Here is a 20,962-nt window from a genome sequence, read left to right on the forward strand (position 1 = left end):
ACCTTCACTTATTTATGTTCAAATTGCCAAGAATGACTCCAAACAAATAATTGTTGAACTACAAGTAGTCCTCCTTCACTCTTTCATTCACTCATTCATTTTGTACCTATATTGTAAGTGACAACTATGTAACAGGCACAGTTCTATGGGCTGGTGAAATAGACGTGAAGAAAACAGACCAACAGCTCTGCATGATGGAGCTTACATTCTACCTATTCCACCTGGGTGGGAGAGATCATGCATAGAAGGCAATAAATGCTTTGGAAAAAAAGCAAAAGCCAGGTAAGAAATACAGGAAGTGTTGGGAGATGGGGTGTAATTTTAAACAGGATAAACAGGGCAGGCTTCACTAAGAAGGCAGAGGGGGTGGGCCCTGTGAATACCTAGGGGAAGAACATTAAGGGCACAGTGAAGGGCAAAAGTAAAGGCCCTGACTCCCGCAGATCTGCTATTCCAGGTTCAGGAAGAAGCCCACTGTAGCCAGAGCAAGAGAAATCAGGAGCAAGGAGAATTGTAGGTGATGAAGTCAAAGTTACCAAGAAGATATTATGTATCTTGTTGACCATGTAAGGACTTTGTCATTTACATGGGAATAAAACACTGAGTGTTCATTTTCTTCTAAGATCAATTGTATAAAATAATGGTATAGTTTATTTTGGAGTGTGGCTTGAGAGAAAACATTTTAAGCAGAGGAGTAACTAATTTGATTTTTATTTTCCCAGGATCACACTCTCAAGGTTGTTGAAGGAGATTGCAAGGTACAAGGACAGAAGGGAAACTCACTTGGAGGCTATTATATATATATAATAAATAAGTAAATTACATATATATATATTGCCTCCCAGCAATTCTATTTATATAAAATATATTTTATGTAAATAAACTATAACTCATAGGGCTTATTTAATATTAATATATAAATAATATATATTATATATATAAACAATATATCTATTGTTTTTGAGACAAGGTCTCACAGTCACTCATTAGGCTAAAGTGCCACGGGACAATCACAGCTCACTGCAGCCTCACCCTCGCGGGCTCAGGTAATCCTCCCACCTCAGCCTCCAAGTAGCTAGGACTACAGGTGCATGCCACCACACTCAGCGAGTTTTTGGCATTTTTTGTGGAGACGGGGCTTCGCCATCCTGCCCAGTCTGGTCTTGAACTCCTGGACTCAAGCAATCTGGCGGCCTCAGCCTCCCAAAACACAGGCATGCACCACTGTGCCCAGCCAGAGGCTATTATATTAACAAAGGAGAGTGATGATGGTGGCCTGGGTAAAGATCGTAGCAGTAAAAGTAGTAACAGTTCATCAGTTTCTAGATAGATTTGTAAGTTGGAGACAATAGAATCCATTGACAATCGGATATAGCAGGGGTAACCAAGGAGAAAATACAATCATGGGTTCTTAGTTTCTGTTTCTGGTTGGGCCAAGAAAGGGCCTTCCCCATCCCTCTTTTCTGCTTATCACTAGAGAGAGAAACTAAAAACCATGGCTTCAAGCTGCTAAAAGCCTAAAGCAAAAAAAAAAAAAAAACAATAACAACAACAAAATAAGACAGGTTGGACAAGCTTGGGATATAGTAAAGGTTGCAAAAAATACAGGAAAACTGTGAGGTGAAGAGAGACAGACAAAGATGGGGGACGGTAGAGAAGGAAACAACCTAACTAATCATCTTTTATTTGCAACAAGTTACTTAAGGTTTTGTGGGGTTGCAAAGACATACATTGAATGCCTATAATATGCCATAAAATATTTTCAGAATTTTACCTGAGTTAAATCTTTTAACATTTATATCAACTCTGCGAGGCAGATGCTGTGATTATTTTCACTTGCGGATTGCGAAACAGACACAAAGAAGTTAAGGAACATATTTGGAATCTCATAGCTGGTATTTTGCACTGTGAGGATTCAAGCCTAAAAACCCTACCTCCAGAACCTGTACATTCAAACATTAGATGATATCTGATATTGTTTATTTTCCTAAAATTATATATTTTTTTTACAAAATTAGTTCACTGTAACTATAGCTATGTATACACACACACACACGCACACGCGCGCGCGTGCCTCTGAGTTAAAAACAAAGATACAAGCGCCATCTACTGGCACTACTAATCTCAGTCTACAATTCAGCATTAGTATAAAAATATAATATGTAAAGGGAAGAAATATGTTGTGATACATGTGTAGGGTGGGAGTAGTGATCAAATAAATGTGACTAAAGGTTAAATAACAAACTTTTGCAATGTTTGCATAGTCTTCAGCTTGAATATTGCCTTTTTTATCCTTTACCAAGTTTTTCTTTATCCACATTCATCCATTATTCTTTCATTTGCTTATACATTCATGTATGTATTATTTATAAGCTGTACTCCACATATTTTGTGCACTCAGTACTTTGCTAGAGCTAGATGCTGAATTTTGAAGAATTTGTGAGAAAGTCCATGTCCTGATAGACTTTTAGGGGAAATATGCACATATATTTATCATATAATGTGGTCACTGAAATATAATAAACGCAAAGACAAAGCAGTGGTGGCCAGGAAGTAATCAATTTCACTTAGGGATAGAAGAAGGCCCATGGAAGAGATGATCATTTTAATTTTTCTACCTTTCTATCAACTGTCAAGTGCCACTATCCTGTAGAGATAAAAGTATATTGAATTGATCCATTTGCATTTAAACTTTCAACGCATTGCCACAAGATTTATTTTAAAATGCCTAAAATGTGCCACAGGTACCACCTATTTGCTATGTTCATCACTTTGGTCGCATATAATTAGTGGCTTCCTATGGTGCTAGCTATGTCACCTTTGTGTGCCTGATTTTCTTATCTACATAGTGGAATGAATACAGTTCCTAACTCACAGGGTTGTTGTAATAAATTATTACAGTTATTCTAATATTCAGAATACCATCTGACAAATATTAAGTATTCAGTAAATGCTAGTTGTTATGATAATCATCACATTCTTCTGCCTGGCCTACTCAACTTTCCATTATTAGGGCCTCATGGTATACCCTTTGTACTACAAGGACATCCAAAGTCTCTTTTGAAATATTCAGATTTCAAATCAACCCAACATTTATTGAAGGCTAGCTGTATACTTCACAGGCACATTTCACTCTACCCAGAACAGTACCTTCTCTGTCCTGAAACATTATTTATTGTTGGTATCTCCTAAGCCTTTGCCTGATCAAATCCCACTTTATCTTTCAAAGCTCACCTCACAACTACGCTTTCCATGAACCTTCATTTTATGAATAATATCTCTAATTTATACATTCGTATAATTCGTACTATATATATTATATATAATTTATATATTATATATAATATATATATAATTTATATATTATATATAATATATAATACATATATATAATATATATATAATAATATATATTTTATATATTATTATATAATATATATCATATATATTATATATAATATATCATATATAATATAATAATATATAATATATTATATAATATATAATAATATATACTATATATTATATAATATATATTATATATTATATATACTATATATAATATATTACAAATTATAATTATAATTATAATATATATTATATATTTTATATTTTTTTATATTTATATTTTTTATATTATAATAGTTTATATTATTATTATTATATTTATAAAATATAATAATAATATATATTATATATTACAAATTATAATTATAAATTATAATATATACTTATACAATATATAAATATATAATTATAAATTATAATTGTAAATATATAATTATAAATTATAATTATAAAATATATAAAATTATATGTAATATACTATATAATATAGTATATATATTATATATACTATATAATATAGTATATATATTCTATATACTATATAATATAGTATATATAATATATATACTATATAATATATAATATAGTATATATAATATATATACTATATAATATAGTATATATAATATATATACTATATAATATAGTATATATAATATATATACTATATAATATAGTATATATATTATATATACTATATAATATAGTATATATATTATATATACTATATTATATAGTGTATTATAGTGTATATTATATATACTATATTATATTATATATTATATATACTACATAATATATAACATATAATATAATATATAATATATATTATATATTATATTATAAATAAAATATTATATATTATATATTATATTATATATTATCTTATATATACTATTATATATAATATTATATATTATATTATATATTATCTTATATATACTATTATATATAATATTATATATTATATTATAGTATATAATATTATATATTATATTATAGTATATAATATTATATATAATATTATATATTATATTATAGTATATAATATTATATATAATATTATATATTATATTATAGTATATATAATATTATATATAATATTATATATTATATTATAGTATATATAATATTATATTATATGTAATATGATATATTATATTATATGTAATATTATATATTATATTATATGTAATAGTATATATTATATAATATGTAATAGTATATATTATATTATATATAATAGTATATATTATACATAATAGTATATATCATATTATATATAATAGTATATATTATATATAATAGTATATATTATATTATATATAATAGTATATATTATATATAATAGTATATATTATAATATATAATAGTATATATAATATATAATATATTATATAGTATATATAATATAATTAATATATGTTATATTATATATTATATATACTATATAATATATAATTTTATATATATAGTAGGTGACCACATTGCTTTTTAAGTGCATATTTCTTGTTTTTTGTTTTGTTTTGTTTTGTTTTTTTGAGACGGAGTCTCCACTCTGTCACCCAGGCTGGAATGCAATGGCGGGATCTCAGCTCACTGCAAGCTCTGCCTCCCAGGTTCACGCCATTCTCCTGCCTCAGCCTCCCAAGTAGCTGGAACTACAGGCACCCACCACCATGCCCAGCTAATTTTTTGTATTTTTAGTAGAGACGGGGTTTCATTGTGTTAGCCAGTATGGTCTCGATCTCCTGACCTCCTGATCCTCCTGCCTCGGCCTCCCAAAGTGCTGGGGTTACAGGCATGAGCAACCGTGCCCGGCCCCTATTTCTTGTTTTTATCCATCTTGGTGATGTTTGGCTGGAGTAAAGGGACAAACACCTGGCCTCCAAACAGGAGACTCTATTAATTTTGAATAATTTTACAAACTCTTCCTCTTACCTAGGATTCTCATGTCACCTCTATCCTCAGGCTTATTAAAAAATCATTCCTCTAGGGCACCAATATTAATGATGAAGTTCATATTTTTTCTAAGGTACACTAGTGTGGAAAAAATGCTAAAACTACTAAATTACCTGATAAATAACTTGAAACCAGTGATCTAGTTGTATGGCATATAAATTTGAAAGTAGTGAATAAATTGAAGATTTTGAAAATACATTATAGATGCCAAAATAACATTTTAAAATTAAAAATTCACAATATTGAGTACAATTTCTATAAAATAAACTTTATTTATGTTAATACAGTTTGAACACAACACAATCAAGGTATAGATCATTTCTTTATATATTTTTTTCTTTTTTGTGACAGAGTCTTGCTCTGTCTCCCAGGCTGGAGTGCAGTGGCATGATCTCGGCTCACTGCAACCTCCGCCACCCAGGTTCAAGTGATCCTCCTGACTCAGCCTCCCGAGTAGCTGGGATTACAGGCGCCTGCCACCACCCCTGGCTAATTGTTATATTTTTAGTAGAGACAGGGTTTCAGCATCTTGGCCAGGCTGGTGTTGAACTCCTGACCTGACTCTGTCTCAGCCTCCCAAAGTCTTGGGATTACAGGCGTAAGCCACCACGCCCGGCCAGTATAGAGCATTTCTAATACCTCCAGACTTTGTGTCTGCTCCTTTGCAGCCCATCTCCTGACATCCTCCTGCTGAAAGAAACCACTGATCTGCTTTCTACTTGTCCTTATAGATGAATTTTTGCTATTTCTAGAATTTAATATAAATGTAATCATGTCATATGTGCTCTTTTATGTCTAGATTCATTTTCTCAGAATAATGTTTTTAAGGTTCACTTGTGAAGCTATGTGTATTCTTTTATTGCTATTTTTCTAGTGCATATATATACCAATATTTGTTTATTCGTTCACCTGTTGATGGACATTCATTTTCAATTTGGGGTTATTATGAATAAATGTGCTATAAATATTCCTGTTCTTTGGGTTTATAAATGTTCATTTTTGTTGGTTAATAGGAATGCATTTGATGGATTGTTTTTAAATATATGTTTAAACTCATGAGAAACTACAAAAGAGTTTGCTAACGTGGTTGCAATATATTACATTCTGATCAGTGATGACAGTTCCAAATGATCCACATCCTCACCAACACCTGGTATTATCAGTCTTTTAATTTTAGCTGCTCTAGAGAATATGTGGTGGTATCTCATGATGGTTCTAATTTCCATTAGTGTAATGACTAATGTTTTAAGCATGAAAACATTTAAACATTCCACAGGCTTATTCCCAGTTTGTAAGTTTTATTTGGTGAAGTTCTAATTGAAAGGTCTTGTCCATGTTTTCATCAGAATGTCTTACTGGGTTTTAAGAGATTCTTGTATCTTCTGGGCACAAATCTTTTGTCAAATATGTGAAGTGACAACTGTGGTTCTCTTTTACTTTCTTCAAAGTTCCTTTCAAAAATTTAAGGTTTTTATTTCAAAGAAGTTAAATTCATCATTTTTTCATATATTGTTTATTCTTTTATGTATCATGTAATAATTTTTTGTCTACACCAAGTGGCAAAGATTTTTTCCAGTACTTTCTTCTAGAAGATTTAGTTTTGGCTTTTGTTTTTAAGTATATAGCTCTAGTACAAATTGAAATAGACTATATCAGTAAGAGCAGACATCCTTGCCTTGTTCTCAATCTTAGAGGATAAGCATTTAGTTTTTCACTGGTATCCTCTTCCCTGTAGAAATTTTGTAAATGCCCTCTATCAGTTTGAGAAAGATTCCTTCTTTCTTTGCTAAGAATTTTTTTATTATGTTTATGTGCTAAATATTCTCAAATGCTTTTGCTACATTAGTTGGTTTAGATATGTGTCCTCTCCAAATGTCATGTTGAAATGTGATCTCCAGTGCTGGAGGTGGGCCTGAAGATAGGTGTTTGGGTCATGGGAGCGGATTCCTCATGAAGAGCTCTTTCCATGAGTAATAAGTTCCCCTTAAAGAGCCTGGCAGCTCCTCCCTCCAGCTCTTGCTCCCCCTTTGCCTTCTGCCATGATTGTAAGCTTCTTGAAGCCTCATGAGAAGCATATACTTGTGCCATGCTTCTTGTACAGCTTGCAGAACCATGAGACAATTAAACCTCTTTGTAAATTACCCAGCCACAGGTTTTTCTTTATGGCAACACAAAGTGGACTAACACGCTACTTCTATTGATATCATCATATAGCTTTTCTCCTTATACTGCTAAAATGGAAATTACATTGATTAATTTTCAAATGCAAACCAACCTTGCATTCCTGGGATAAACCCTACTTGCTCGTTAGGTGTCATTCTCTTTCTGTGTTACTAGATGTGCTTTATAAATATTTGAATACACATGTTTGTGTCTAGGTTTATAAGGGATATCAGTGTGCAATTTTCTTATGAAGTTTTTATTTTAATTTTTGTATTACAGCAATACTGGCCAGATAAGGTAAATTGAGAAATCTTCTATCATCCACTAATTTCTGCAATATTTTGTATAGGATTTACTTTACCCCTTCCATAAGGGCTTGATAGATTACATTAGTGATTCCACCTGGGTCTAGAGATAGGCGGGAGCATTAACTACAAATTCAATTTCTTTAATTAACATTGGGAAATCTAAATTTTCTATTTATGCTTGAGCCTATTTTGGTAATTTGTATTTGTCATGGAATTTGTCCATTTCAACTAAATTTTAAAATATAGTGGCAGAAATTTGTTTATAATAGTCTCTTTTTACCCCTTAGTGTCTACAGTATACATACACATAACTCTTACACTTCCAATATTGGTATTTTGTATTTTCTCTCTTGTTATAATGCTTTTATCTACTAAAAAAGAAAATCCACAGTATATGAAAGGTGGTGTTGGATTATGTCAAATAATAAAATGAAAATTAGGACTATTTTGTAGTTATTTCAATGTGGAATCTTTTACTTGAATTCCAGTATTGAACCACCTCAGAACCAAAGTATTGCATGTTTTTAAGTAAAACTGAATATGCTTTACACAGTTTAGTGAGAGACCATTTTAAACACCGTTCAGACTTCTTGGTAACCCTACAGAAAATAAATTGAGCATATATATTTTTTTTCCCTCAAATGTTATTTTAAGTTCAGGGATACGTGTGCAGGATATGCAGGTTTATTTCACAGGTAAACATGTGCCATGGTGGTTTGTTGCACCTATCAACCTATAACCTAGATATTAAGCCCATTATCCATTAGCTATTCTTCCTGATGTTCTCCCTCCCTGCTTACCCCCGCCCCCAACAGGCCCCAGTGTGTGTTGTTCTCCTCCATGTGTCCATGTGTTCTCATCATTCAGCTCCTACTTGTAAGTGAAACATATAGTGTTTGATTTTCTGTTCTTGTGTTACTTTGCAGAGGATAATGGCTTCCAACTATCCATGTCCCTGAAAAGGACATAATCTCATCCCTTTTTAATAGCTGCATAGTATTCCATGGCATATATGTACCACATTTTCTTTATCCAGTCTATCATTGGGCATTTAGGCTGATTATGTATCTTTGCTATTGTGAATAGTGCTGCGATGAACATACACATGCATGTATCTTTATAATATTAATATAATGGTTTTTATTCCTTTGGGCATATAGCCAGTAATGAGATTGCTGGGTCAAATAGTATTTCTGCCTCTAGGTCTTTGAGGAATCACCACACTGTCTTCCACAACGGTTGAACTGATTTATACTCCCAGAGTGTAAAAATGTTCCTTTTTGTCCACAACCTCACCAACATCTGTGGTTTCTTGACTTTTTAGTAATCACCCTTCTGACTGGGGTGAAACAATGTCTCACTGTGGTTTTGATTTGTATTTCTCTAATAATCAGTGATGTTAAGCTTCTTTCCATGTGTTTGTTGGCTGCATGTCTGTCTTCTTTTGAGAAGTGTCTGTTCATATTTTTTCCCACTTTTTAATGGGGTTGTTTGTTTCCTGTAAATTTGCTTAAGTTCTTCTTAGACTCACTCTGGTTATTAGACCTTTGTCCCATGGATAGATTGCAAAAACTTTCTCCCATTCTATAGGCTGTCTGTTCACTCTGATGATAGTTTCTTTTGCTGTGCAGAGGCTCTTTAGTTTAATTAGATTCCATTTGTCAATTTTTGCTTTTGTTGCAATTGCTTTTGGAGTTTTCATCATGAAATATTTGCCTGTGCCTATGTCCTCAATGGTATTGCCTAGATTTTCTTCTAGGTTTTTTATAGTTTTGGGTTTTACATTTAAGTCTTTAATTCATCTTGAGTTAATTTTTGTATATGGCATAAGGAAGGTATACAGTTTCAGTTTTCTGCATATAACTAGACACTTCTCCCAGCACCATTTATTAAATAGAGAATCTTTTCCCCATTGCTTATTTTTGTCAGATTTGTCAAAGATCAGATGGTTGTAGCTATGTGGTCTTATTTCTGAGTTTTCTATTCTGTTCCATTGGTCTGTGTGTCTGTTCTTGTACCAGTACCATGCTGTTGTGATTACTGTAGCCTTGTATTATAGTTTGCAGTTGGGTAGTGTGATGCGTCCAGCTTTGTTCTTTTTGCTTAGGATTGACTTGGCTATTCAGGCTCTTTTTTTGGTTCCATATGAATTTTAAAATAGTTTTTTTTCTAATTCTGTGAAGAACATTAATGGGAGTTTAATGGGGATAGCATTGAATCTATAAATTACTTTGAACAATATGGCCATTTTCATGATATTGATTCTTCCTATCCATGAACATGGAATGTTCTTCCATGTGTTTGTGTCATCTCTGATTTCTTTGAGCAGTGGTTTGTAGCTCTCCTTGAAGAGGTCCTTCAATTCCCTTGTTAGCTGTATCCCTAGGTATTTTATTCCTTTTGTAGCAATTGTGAATTGGAAGTCATTCATGATTTGGCTCTTGGCTTGCCTGTTTGTTGTTGTATAGGAAGAGCATATATATATTTTTAATTCCACTTTACATTTGTAAAATAAAATGCAAAATATTTTTATGTCTGTTTTCATAGCACATTTAGTATGCATGTATTTCTCTTTAAGTGTTTGACTTTCAATATTTAAAATAATATTGCTTGTTATTTGAAGAAAGTTCTAAGACTACTTAATTAATTTACATAAGCTGTTTGGCAGTAGTATAACCAGGGACTTCTGCTAAAAGAGACTGTTGCAATGATAAAATAAAATAAAGTGCATATTTTCTTTAAGGATTAATGTTTCAGTAATTCCACAAGAAAACTAAAGACCTCCAATTAAGTGTTTTTAAGTTTAACTTTTACATATTTTCATAATGAGATCAAAAGAGGAGTTGGAGTTTAGGGTCAGAAAAAGAAAATCATTCTATGTTCAAATGACTACAATGTGCATATGCTATGTCATGCAGGGGTGAGATCAAATCAACAATTTTCAAGTTCATCATCTCATGTAATGCATACATATACATGTGAATCAGACTTGTTATGCTGTTATTATTAAATGACATGGAAAAGAAAATATTAAAAGACTTTCTGCAATTATCTCATTTCTCTTGCAAATTTGGTAACATATAATAAATATATGTACTTTTTCCTCCACAGGACCTGATTGGGGATCTGAGGGAGCAGCTTTCAGATCACTTCAAAGATGTGATGGTTGGCCTCATGTACCCACCACCACTGTATGATGCTCATGAGCTCTGGCATGCCATGAAGGTAGTGATCTGATCCAAATATATGCCTGTAACAAGTACAGGCCAGTATTTCAATAGAGGGGAAACTGCCCTGGGATGCTCCTACATACTTATATGATCAAGGAGAGGGGAGGGAATATCTAAACAATGATGTAACAATGGAAATGTTGTGGTCAAGGGCAGTGGCCTTGTTAGGAAGGTGGAGCCTCCTGGGCTGAGTGGCTGGAATCAGCCTGTTCTTTTGTTGTACAAAGTCACAAACTTACTGAGCCAGCCCCAGTGCTGACCTACAACAAGGAAAAGTGAACAAGCCTCCAGGGCTATTCAGATTTTTCCCTGAGCATGTATTCCTATATTGAGGATAATGTATTAAAAATGATGTGAATCTTGTTACATTATTTGTAAAAATTTGATTAAGTCAAAAGAAGATTTTTTTTTTTTTTTGCTCAAATGTATACAAATCTTAATTTGGAAGAATTAGAATCAGTGTTTCTTACAGGAAAGGCATTTCCATGAAATAAGTTGACTGTGGATTTGTTACAGATTTTGTTGGCTAGGTACAGGGAACAAAGAGGGCCTTGGCTTTACTTCTTTCCAAATGCAGATATTAAACACCTGCAGAGCTGTTGAAATCATTCCAGTACGATGCTTGCCAATGACCAGATTACCACAATCTGTGAACAATGTGTGACAGAAAAGAGGCAACAGGAAAAAATTAAAGGACATGGATTTTGGCCATCACATTTACTGATCCAAATAGGCATTGTACAAAAATTATATGAATTTTAACTAATCGCTTTTAACACGTTACATGTCAATTCCTACCTCTTGCAAAATTATGTCTAAAAATTATTTTAAAAATAAAGTTATATGTTTATATGTTGCTGTTTTGATTAAACAAGTGTATTTTATAAATAATTCATAGAATGCTAAGGATTTCTGAGGCTTTCCTTAAAAAGGTGTATTGTCTTTAAGATCTCTTTCACAGACCAATATATCCATGTGTCTGCAAGAGACCACAGAAAGCATCCATCCAAATATTTATGCAAATTGTACAAAATTCCACATCTAGAGAGGCAGACACAGGTCCCTAAAATATTCTCGGCAAATTAGAAAACCTGTATTCTAATGTCAGCTTGCTAAAGAATTAATATTCCAGCAGCAAATGGAATATCAAATATCATTCCAACAGCAAATGGAAATGCTCAATGCCATGAGCATTGCTTGAACATGTCTTTCTCCACATTGTTTAGAAATGCTCATACTGTTTTATTCTAAATGAAGAAACAGAGTTTCCTTCAGATAATATTAATTCTTCAGGGTCAAATAGGTAGTAAATGGCAAAGCTGAAACTAAGATTGTGCCTGCCTTCATCCTAAACACACTTCCTTTCCCTGCCACCTCTCAAAACACTGAGAATGCTGTATCCCTTTCTTGTACAAAAGGTACACTATTACTTCCAATAAGAATATCCTTACATTTATCTCTTTTTTCCTTTCTCTAGGGAGTAGGCACTGATGAGAATTGCCTCATTGAAATACTAGCTTCAAGAACAAATGGAGAAATTTTCCAGATGCGAGAAGCCTACTGCTTGCGTAAGGAAATATACATATGTGAATATATTTTACACATATAAGAACTTTATAACACATTAAATATTCCAGTTTATGTATTTTGAAGAATTATCTAAGACATTCTTACATTTAACATAGGATTCACTGAGGACCAATTAACTCATTAGGTAAAACTGATTATTAGTGCACTAAAAATGAAACCATTCGCTAGACAATCAAGTTAAGCAAATTTTCCAGGAAAATAATTACAAGTCTCTATGAGGTGAATGTTTTCATTAAGACAGGAAAGTGTCCCACACTTTAATTCAGGGGGCATTTCACCTCTTATCCAGGAAAGACACAGCATATAGAAAAAATAAGGTACAATAATGGCTCAGTGAATTCTACAAATATATCTGCTTCGCTTTACATAAATTTCACATTCCCATAATCTACTGCAAAATCAGATTTTTATACATTTCAAAAGTAGAAAGGGTAACTATTTTCACTTTCAAAAAGGTATAATGCCTTAAGTTCTATTGCGTTATGTACTATATGACATTGTGTGTCAAGAAAATGTTGCGGACAGTCATCTCTATTGCATTCAAACAAAAACAAGACTTTTCTGAAGGGAATGAAGTCAGAACTTTCACTAAAATGTTAAAATGAGATGAAGCACTTAGAAAAAGTATTGGGCTGGGCAGCATTCTATGGAAATAGAATGCATAATTCTGAATTTTGAGAATCAGAGAATGTGAAATGACTCTCAATCCTGTTTTTCAATTTTGGACTAAAGATTTTTAAAAAATAGTCCTGTGCTTATGTTACCATTAGGTGACAGAATTCTTTGACAGACAGTTTATTGACAAAGAAATGTCAACAGGTGGACTACATTTCCTGGACTTTGTACTCACAACTGGGAAATAACATTAACTTATTCAAAACACACTGATACATAGTTCTATAATAAATCATACCTTTAACATGTTTTCTTATACAGAATACAGCAATAACCTCCAAGAGGACATTTATTCAGAGACCTCGGGACACTTCAGAGATACTCTCATGAACTTGGTCCAGGTATGGCATTCCAAAATTTACATTACTTTGCACTATCTAAGCAAATAAGTATATGTCATTGCCAAAAAAAAAAAAAACACAACAGAAAACTCCAGTATATTACAGTTCAATAGTAAATTCTGTGTAGTAACATTTACTGAAGCCATGTTCAAAATACTCAGCTAGAAATTTAAGTTGTTAAAGACAAATATGGATAATGCATCAACTCTATTTTCAAAAAATTAAAAATCTATTCTAAAGAGATTATAAATATACATGTATGTATAATTAATTTTATATTCTGAGAAAATTAAAAGATTAAAAATATTAGTTAAAATTAATAATTCTAATTAGAAATAATTTCTTTCTTTCTTTCTTTCTTTCTTCCTTTCTTTCTTTCTTTCTTTTTTGAGACAGTCTCGCTCTATCACCCAGGCTGGAGTGCAGTGGCATGATCTCAGCTCACTGCAACCTCCTCCTCCTGGGTTCAAGTGATTTTCCCGCCTCAGCCTCCCATGTAGCTGGGACTCCAGGCACGTGCCACCACATCCAGCTAATTTTTGTATTTTTAGTAGAGATGGGGTTTCACCATGTTGGCAAGGCTGGTCTCAAACTCCTGACTTCAGGTGATCTGCCTGCCTCAGCCTCCCAAGGTGCTAGAATTACAGGCGTGAGCCACCATGCCCAGCCTTAGAAATAATTTCATTTTTAAAACTGCTACATGGGCTTAGTGCACACTAACATTTCTGAGCTCCTACAATGTGCCTAGTACTGTGTGAGGAGAGAAACAATTTTCTCATTTAATAACAACAAAACACTATAATACAAATATTCTCATAAGTACTTCAGAAAAGAATAGAGAATCACAAAGTATAAAGTTCTAGCTCTATGACTGTCTGAAGAGCTAATAAGTAGAAATCCAGAATTTGATTGAATGCTAGAGACTCTAAATGCCAGCATATGATCTTTGATGCAGCCTATAAAAATTCTGTGGTGTTATATATTACCAAAAAGGAACACTACTTCAAGCTAAAAATAGATTTTAACATTTATGTTTCTGTACTGACTAAATGATATATAAGTATTTCCATTTAATGAATATTTCTTGAAAATATTCCACATATTAGCATTGTAATACAAATAATATTTTTAAAGATATAATTATCTCCTGTTTTATACATATTCTTCAATGTGCCTGTTATCCTATTTAGCAAAGGCACTCAGGAATGCAAAGAGAAAGAGGGTCACCGTTCAGCTCTTAATTTCTAAAAGAGAATCTCAAAGGCCACAGCTGAGAAACATGTCTTAAAAGCCAGAATTTTGGTTTGGTTTGGTTTTGTGTTTCGTGTGTGTGTGTGTGTGTGTGTGTGTGTGTGTGTGTGTTTGAAATGAAGCAAGAGTTTCTAAACCCCCAAACCTTTCCTTTACACATCAAAGGCATAGTAGTTAGCAAAGAATTAGTAGTCACCAAAGAATTTCACTAAAACCAAGAAGTTGATAGAATTTTGTACATGGGAACATGACATTAGAAAAGATTTCAATACCTTTTGAAAAAAGAATACACGAAAGCCTTTTTAGTGGGAACAAAGCTGGAAGAGTAGGACCTAGGAGAGAGAAGGATCTATAGTCCAGCTGGAGGGGACTAGAGTGAGAATCCTGCCTAAGGCCCTCAGGAACCCAGAGCCCCACACTCTTAGGTGAGGAGTTAGAATCACCAGATAAAAATGCAAGGTAGATAATTGTCTATTCTTTCATCCTTTTCTCTGAACCCCTCCAGTCCCAATTGCTTCCATGAGTTCTTGGATTTGTTTTTAATCTAAACGTTTCTGTGGCTACTGTGGATAAACTCTGAGAAGTCCTCCCCTGTCCTTTATCCTGCTTGGCTTTATCTGAAGAGGTGCTATGGAGAACAGACAGTCCTCAGTCCCTGAATTTTTATGGTCTGACTTATCTACTTCATGGTACCTTTCTACTTTATGATGGTGCAAAACTGCTGCAATTTTCACATAATAGTTGATATTCCATAAATTATGCGAGATATGTAACACACTTTATTGTAAAATAGGCTTTGTGTTAGATAATTTTGCCCAACTGTAGGCTACTGCAAGTGTTCTGAGCACATTTAAGGTATGTGTTCAATAGATTAGGTATATTAAATGCATTTTTGACTTGGGATATTTTAATTTACAATGGATTTATCAGGACGTAACCCCATCATAAGTTGAGAAGCCTCTCTATATCCTTGTACCACTTTCATAGCAGCTCAACTTTGGCAAATTTAGAGTCCTCATATTTTGTTTATAGCACACGTTATCGATATTTCTTTAATCTGAGTTTGTAATGTCTTTGAAAATGAGGATATCTTAAAAACTTAGAAGAGTTGTGATCTACTTGCTTTTGGTTAGGTCCATTTACCACTTAACCGCATGCAAAGTTCTTTCCCAGATATATTTCTCCAGTATGACTTTCTTTGCATCCTTGCTCCCTCATTTATGCCTTTTTTATTTTCACGACTCAAAAACATTTCCTTGAAGGATCTCTTAGAAGGTAAAACTGGCCGGGTATTACTAGAGGGCTGAGTCATAACAAACCCTTACTTTTCAAAGCCTCTTCAAGTCTCAGCTTACATTGCTTGGAATCAGTAAGTGGTTTCTCTTTCTAACTCTTCAAGGCACCAAATTTCTAAACTTTCTCTCTTCTCCCTTGTATGTCTGCTTGCAAACTAGCAAGTTATTTACTGAGCTTATCTCTTTCTTGTAATAGATGACTAAAAGCATAAAGTAAATGCCATTTCTCAAGCTCACAGGAAGACCAGAACAGGTGCTACCGATCAGAGTGCATTTCCCTTCCAAGAAGTGATCCAGAGACTTAGTCTCCTTCCACCGTTACAACTGGCTTTTAAGTTTATCATGTCTGTCTTCAACCCAGGGAAGCAGAAAGAGAATAGAGGTTTCTTCACAGAAGTGTTCATGAGCCTTGTTGCAATGTATATCCATTTCTGCTCAGATATCACTAGCTAAACCCTCACTCAAGGAGGCCTACTTAATATCAAAGGTAGTGAAGTTATTTGTCTTCAAGGAAGTTGAAACAAGTTTTAAATCTGTATTTAGTGTATTTCTTCTTCTTCTTCTTTTTTTTAACGGAGTTTCACTCTTGTCACCCAGGCTGGAGTGCAATGGTGCAATCTTGGCTCACTGCAACCTCTGCCTCCCTGGTTCAAGTGATTCTCCTACCTCAGCCTCCCGAGTAGCTGGGATTACAGGCACGTGCCACCAAACCCAGCTAATATTTTTTATTTTTAGTAGAGACGCGGTTTCACCATGTTGGCCAGGATGGTCTCAATCTCTTGACCTCTTGATCCGCCCGCCTCGGCCTCCCAAAGTGCTGGGATTACAGGCGTGAGCCACCGCGCCTGGCCAATCAGTGTATTTCAAAGCTGTGAAAAAGAATTGAACATTGCAACCAAGAAATACAAATGGGTAACAGAAGATGGTAAAGACATGTTTGTCAATAAATAGAAAACTTATGATGATGACTATATTAGGCCCAAATAGAATTTCTAAAAGGAAAGCATATATAAACAAAGAATTTGCTTTGTTGTGTTTGGTTTTGGTTTGGTTTAGTTTAATTTGGATTTCTGTGGTTTGGCTACATAGTTCATAAAACTCCCATGTCACCACTCTCAGTAAATCATCCTATTCTGAGGATTTTCATCTGTAGGATTATCCATGTCAGTGGAGAAAAGATAATTTGGTTTTTCATAGTACAAACTGAAGCATCTGGTAAAATGTAGGTATAAGCTCATTTTAATTTGTAACAGAAGTTGAAGTCATTTGCAGAAAAATACATTTTCAATAATAATTACTATTTTAAAATAATCTTGATTGACAAGATGCCAATTGAATATTTTCTAACTTTTACATTTTATAAGATTAATTTTAATTAAAATTTTTTCTCAATTTAAAAGGTAATTTTACAATAATGTTGCTACAATAATATAAATTAAAGCAACAGTTTCCACTCAGAGATTCTTCTTGGCACAGGTATTGCCCCTAACAGAGTGAAGCCAACAGTTCCATTATAAGCCATTATAAATCCTAATATCAAACAAGTTTTTATTGCTTTAGTAGGAAGAAAATTATTTTCCTAAGGACTTTATTTAATTCCATTAGGACTGCATCACAGCCAAATCCTGCTTCTGTTCCCTCCCTCCCATAGGTGTTGATTCCAAGAACATTCCATAATTAACAGGCTGGATGCCGATCTCCGTCTCAAAGTCATCTTCCCAGGAAACCCAACTGGCAATATCCCCTCTGTGTAGAGATGAGGAGACTTAAGCTTAGAGAGGTTAAGTGGTGTGCCTGACATTACAGGTCTACTTAATGAAAGGGCTGACATGAAGTCAGGCCTAGATGCACTAGTATTGTACTGCTCCTATCTCCAACCCCATTTGGTTCCACTCCAATTCTACTTCTATTTGGTAAAATGTCAACAATCAAAACTCAAATCCTCTTAGCATTTCTGCACCTCTTTAAAGGTTGAGCTATATATAAACCATCTAAAATAACTGACATCTAAGAATTAGGATCACAGTGTATTTTTATAAAGTAAGCATTCTTGTATTTCAAGGGAAAACACAAGTTCCGAAAATGAAACATGAGGGAAAATAAATCACAAGTGAAAAAATAATCAATGAATGGTGACTTTTGGATGTAATAGGGCAATCAATTTTATTCCCAATTGTAGTTATTTTTTTCCTAAAATTAAACAATGATGCTTTATTAATGATAGGGTGTGTACATGAGTACGAGTATTTGTATATATAATATCGTTTGTGTAGATATACATATATTTTTAAATAACACACAATATTTTATCACTGGTTTTTACCTAATTTAGATTATGAATGAACAGGATGAACTATTACTTTTTTTTAAAGATAACATCAACTTGAATTTTTAATTTGATTTTCCTTCTTATATATGTCATTAAAATTTTCAAAAAATGTAGCACCTATAAATTTCTAGAATTACATGTAGGAATAGTTCAGATTTTTATTGCTTCCACACACAACTTTATTTCCTAGTTTTATCTTAACAGAAAAAGCTAATCCTGTATACTGCAGACAGGACAGAATCAACATTCTATTGCTTGTGTTTTAAGTTTAGAGTTTTAGGCTTTTGGCTCCTAATAGGCATAAAGGTCTTCTCCAAACCATGATTCAGGACCCAAGACTCTTTTCCGTTTGTGGTTCCACCAAAAGTGTTACTTCTTAAGTTTGATTTCTAGAATTGGAACATTAAATATATGTATGAGTATTTAACCTTGGAACAGCACTTAAGTATAGTAAAATTTTCCTTTCAACATAGAATACCAAAAAGTGTGGGTGAATCAAGGCTTACATTTTATAAGAAGCCAAGGAAAATTAATAAAGTTTACTTTAACATTATATACTTACAAAGTTTCACAGTACATTTTCCTTAAAATATAAAATACACAAAAATACAATAATACATATTTCATAAAGATTATTTAACTCATAATAGAAAATGGAGGTAGCAAACTATTAAAAACTTAATATAATCTCCTTTAATAATAGTCTGTTCGAAAATCAGAAGTTCCGTGATAATTTATATTGTTAGTAAAATGTAGGAGTTCTCTTAGATTGTTAAATAGTTCAAAGATTTTCTATTGGCTTCTCACTTCTACATTAATGGCTTCTCAGTTTGGAACCACTGACTTAGGATTTGGATCAGTAAATTCAGAAAATTGGAAAAGATATAAAGTGAATAATGGGATTGTAAAAGTCCATCACTTCTCTTGATCATTGTCTGTGGTGTACACCATTTCAGAGAGAATCTGTCAAGATATTTTACAAAAAGAAATGGAGTTTTCTTCTAAAGGGAGGTGAAATTTGGAGCTGGTGAGTTCCTAGTGGATAACTGTGGGACACCATAGTGTAATCAAATGTCTCCCATCAGTTTTGTATCTTTGGACTTATCATTTAACCTTTATGAGATTCAGGTTTTTACTCTGTAAATTAAAGGATATGAGCTCATCCTTCTTTCAATTCCTTTCCAAAACAAATATTCTCCAATTCTTTGGTTGTTATAATCAGGTCCTCTACCTCCCTATGCATCTTCACTTTTAGAATCAAAGGAAAGATGACCCATGGTTTTCATATTTTTAACATCACTAAAATTCAGACACACCCTTTTTTTTTTAATTAATAGAGACTGGGGTAATTGGAGCATAGGAGCCTTAGGTTCTTGTGAAATGGCAAGTGTTAAAAATCATTGTCATATTTTCCAGAAGACAAGATCATTTACTTTATCTATAAAGTGTTTCCTGACAGGATGATTTCTAATAAGGAAACAACTGAGCTGGAACACATTCTTCTTGAAAACTAATGCCAATTATTAAACTGGCTCACAATGCTTCCTGCATGCTTTTATTACACAGATTTATGAAAGATCTAATTATCTGTCAAATAATGAAAAATTAGTCACTTAGAGATTAATTAATCAATATGTGCAAATCACACTGGAGATGATAAACGTTTTCAGGAAGAGAAAGAATGGAAACTACCTAATGGATACTTACTCCTTACCTTGGCTTTCAGAATTCTCTTATGACAGTTTCTTGAACTCGTACAATGAGGCCTCTGGGAGTGTTATGGCCAACAGCTTTCAATAATCATCTGTAATCAATTCATCGCCTCCAAATATTTTCACCCACATCTTAGTTCTTTTCATTTCTTTCCTTCCCATGTTTATCATGCCCTTAAACTAAATTCTGTACTCATTTATGCCATTTTCTGGTACTTACATCAATTAAACATACCATGTGGCCGTCTCAGGCCCTTTACATGACAAAGCCAGCTTGACTCTGCCTTTGTCAAAGCCAAATCACAATCTTACTTATTCACATTGTTTAAATCCACCAGTGTGCTTAAAGTGCTCTTGGTAATTAGCTGCATAGGAAAATAAACAGATAGGCACCATTTCAGGTTAAATGTCCAAAACAATTATCTTTCCAAACAATATTTCAGATATGTAAAGTTGCAGAAAAATTCTTAAATATCTCTCACAAACTTTGCAAAGGCAGGAGCTTACTTAGCTATAAAGGCTGAAGATCACTAAGAAAATATCAATAATCCAGAAAATCTTCCCACATCCACTGATGCATCTTTGAAGTCTGCTATCTAAAGTTATTTCTTTACTTTTCCAATTAACATTTCTTGAATGCCTACCATGTGCCAAGCATGATTTTAGATAATTGGGAATTATTGGTGTACAGAAGAGATAAAGATCCCAGCCAGCCCTTAAGATGTTTACATTCTAGCAAGAGAATATGGACAATTAAA

At 33.1% G+C, this 20,962-nt stretch overlaps 2 protein-coding genes across 5 annotated transcripts in view; one reads left to right on the plus strand and one right to left on the minus strand.

Annotated features, from left to right (window-relative positions):
* ANXA10 (annexin A10) overlaps positions 1 to 20,962 on the plus strand; it is a 114,636-nt gene that overhangs the window by 77,819 nt on the left and 15,855 nt on the right. For both annotated transcript variants that reach the window (XM_003821800.5, XM_055111990.2), the window contains exons 6-8: positions 10,893 to 11,006; positions 12,489 to 12,579; positions 13,538 to 13,617. In XM_003821800.5, the coding sequence (XP_003821848.3) occupies positions 10,893 to 11,006; positions 12,489 to 12,579; positions 13,538 to 13,617 (285 nt within the window). The remainder of the gene's footprint in view (positions 1 to 10,892; positions 11,007 to 12,488; positions 12,580 to 13,537; positions 13,618 to 20,962) is intronic.
* Positions 11,077 to 20,962, minus strand: part of DDX60 (DExD/H-box helicase 60) — a 157,219-nt gene continuing 147,333 nt past the window's right edge. Inside the window, exons 38-39 of one of the 3 annotated variants that reach the window (XR_008625256.2) lie at positions 20,440 to 20,569; positions 11,077 to 18,881 (exon numbers count right to left, since the gene is read on the minus strand). Coding sequence is in view for 1 of the 3 variants with exons in the window: in XM_034959384.3 (XP_034815275.3) it covers positions 20,566 to 20,569 (4 nt within the window). In the remaining 2 variants the exon portion in view is untranslated. Of the gene's footprint in view, positions 20,570 to 20,962 lie in introns of all 3 variants that reach the window. The other 2 variants (XR_008625255.2, XM_034959384.3) reach the window with 2 other exon arrangements.

Source organism: Pan paniscus, chromosome 3, assembly GCF_029289425.2.
Source record: "Pan paniscus chromosome 3, NHGRI_mPanPan1-v2.0_pri, whole genome shotgun sequence".
NCBI lineage: Eukaryota > Metazoa > Chordata > Mammalia > Primates > Hominidae > Pan > Pan paniscus.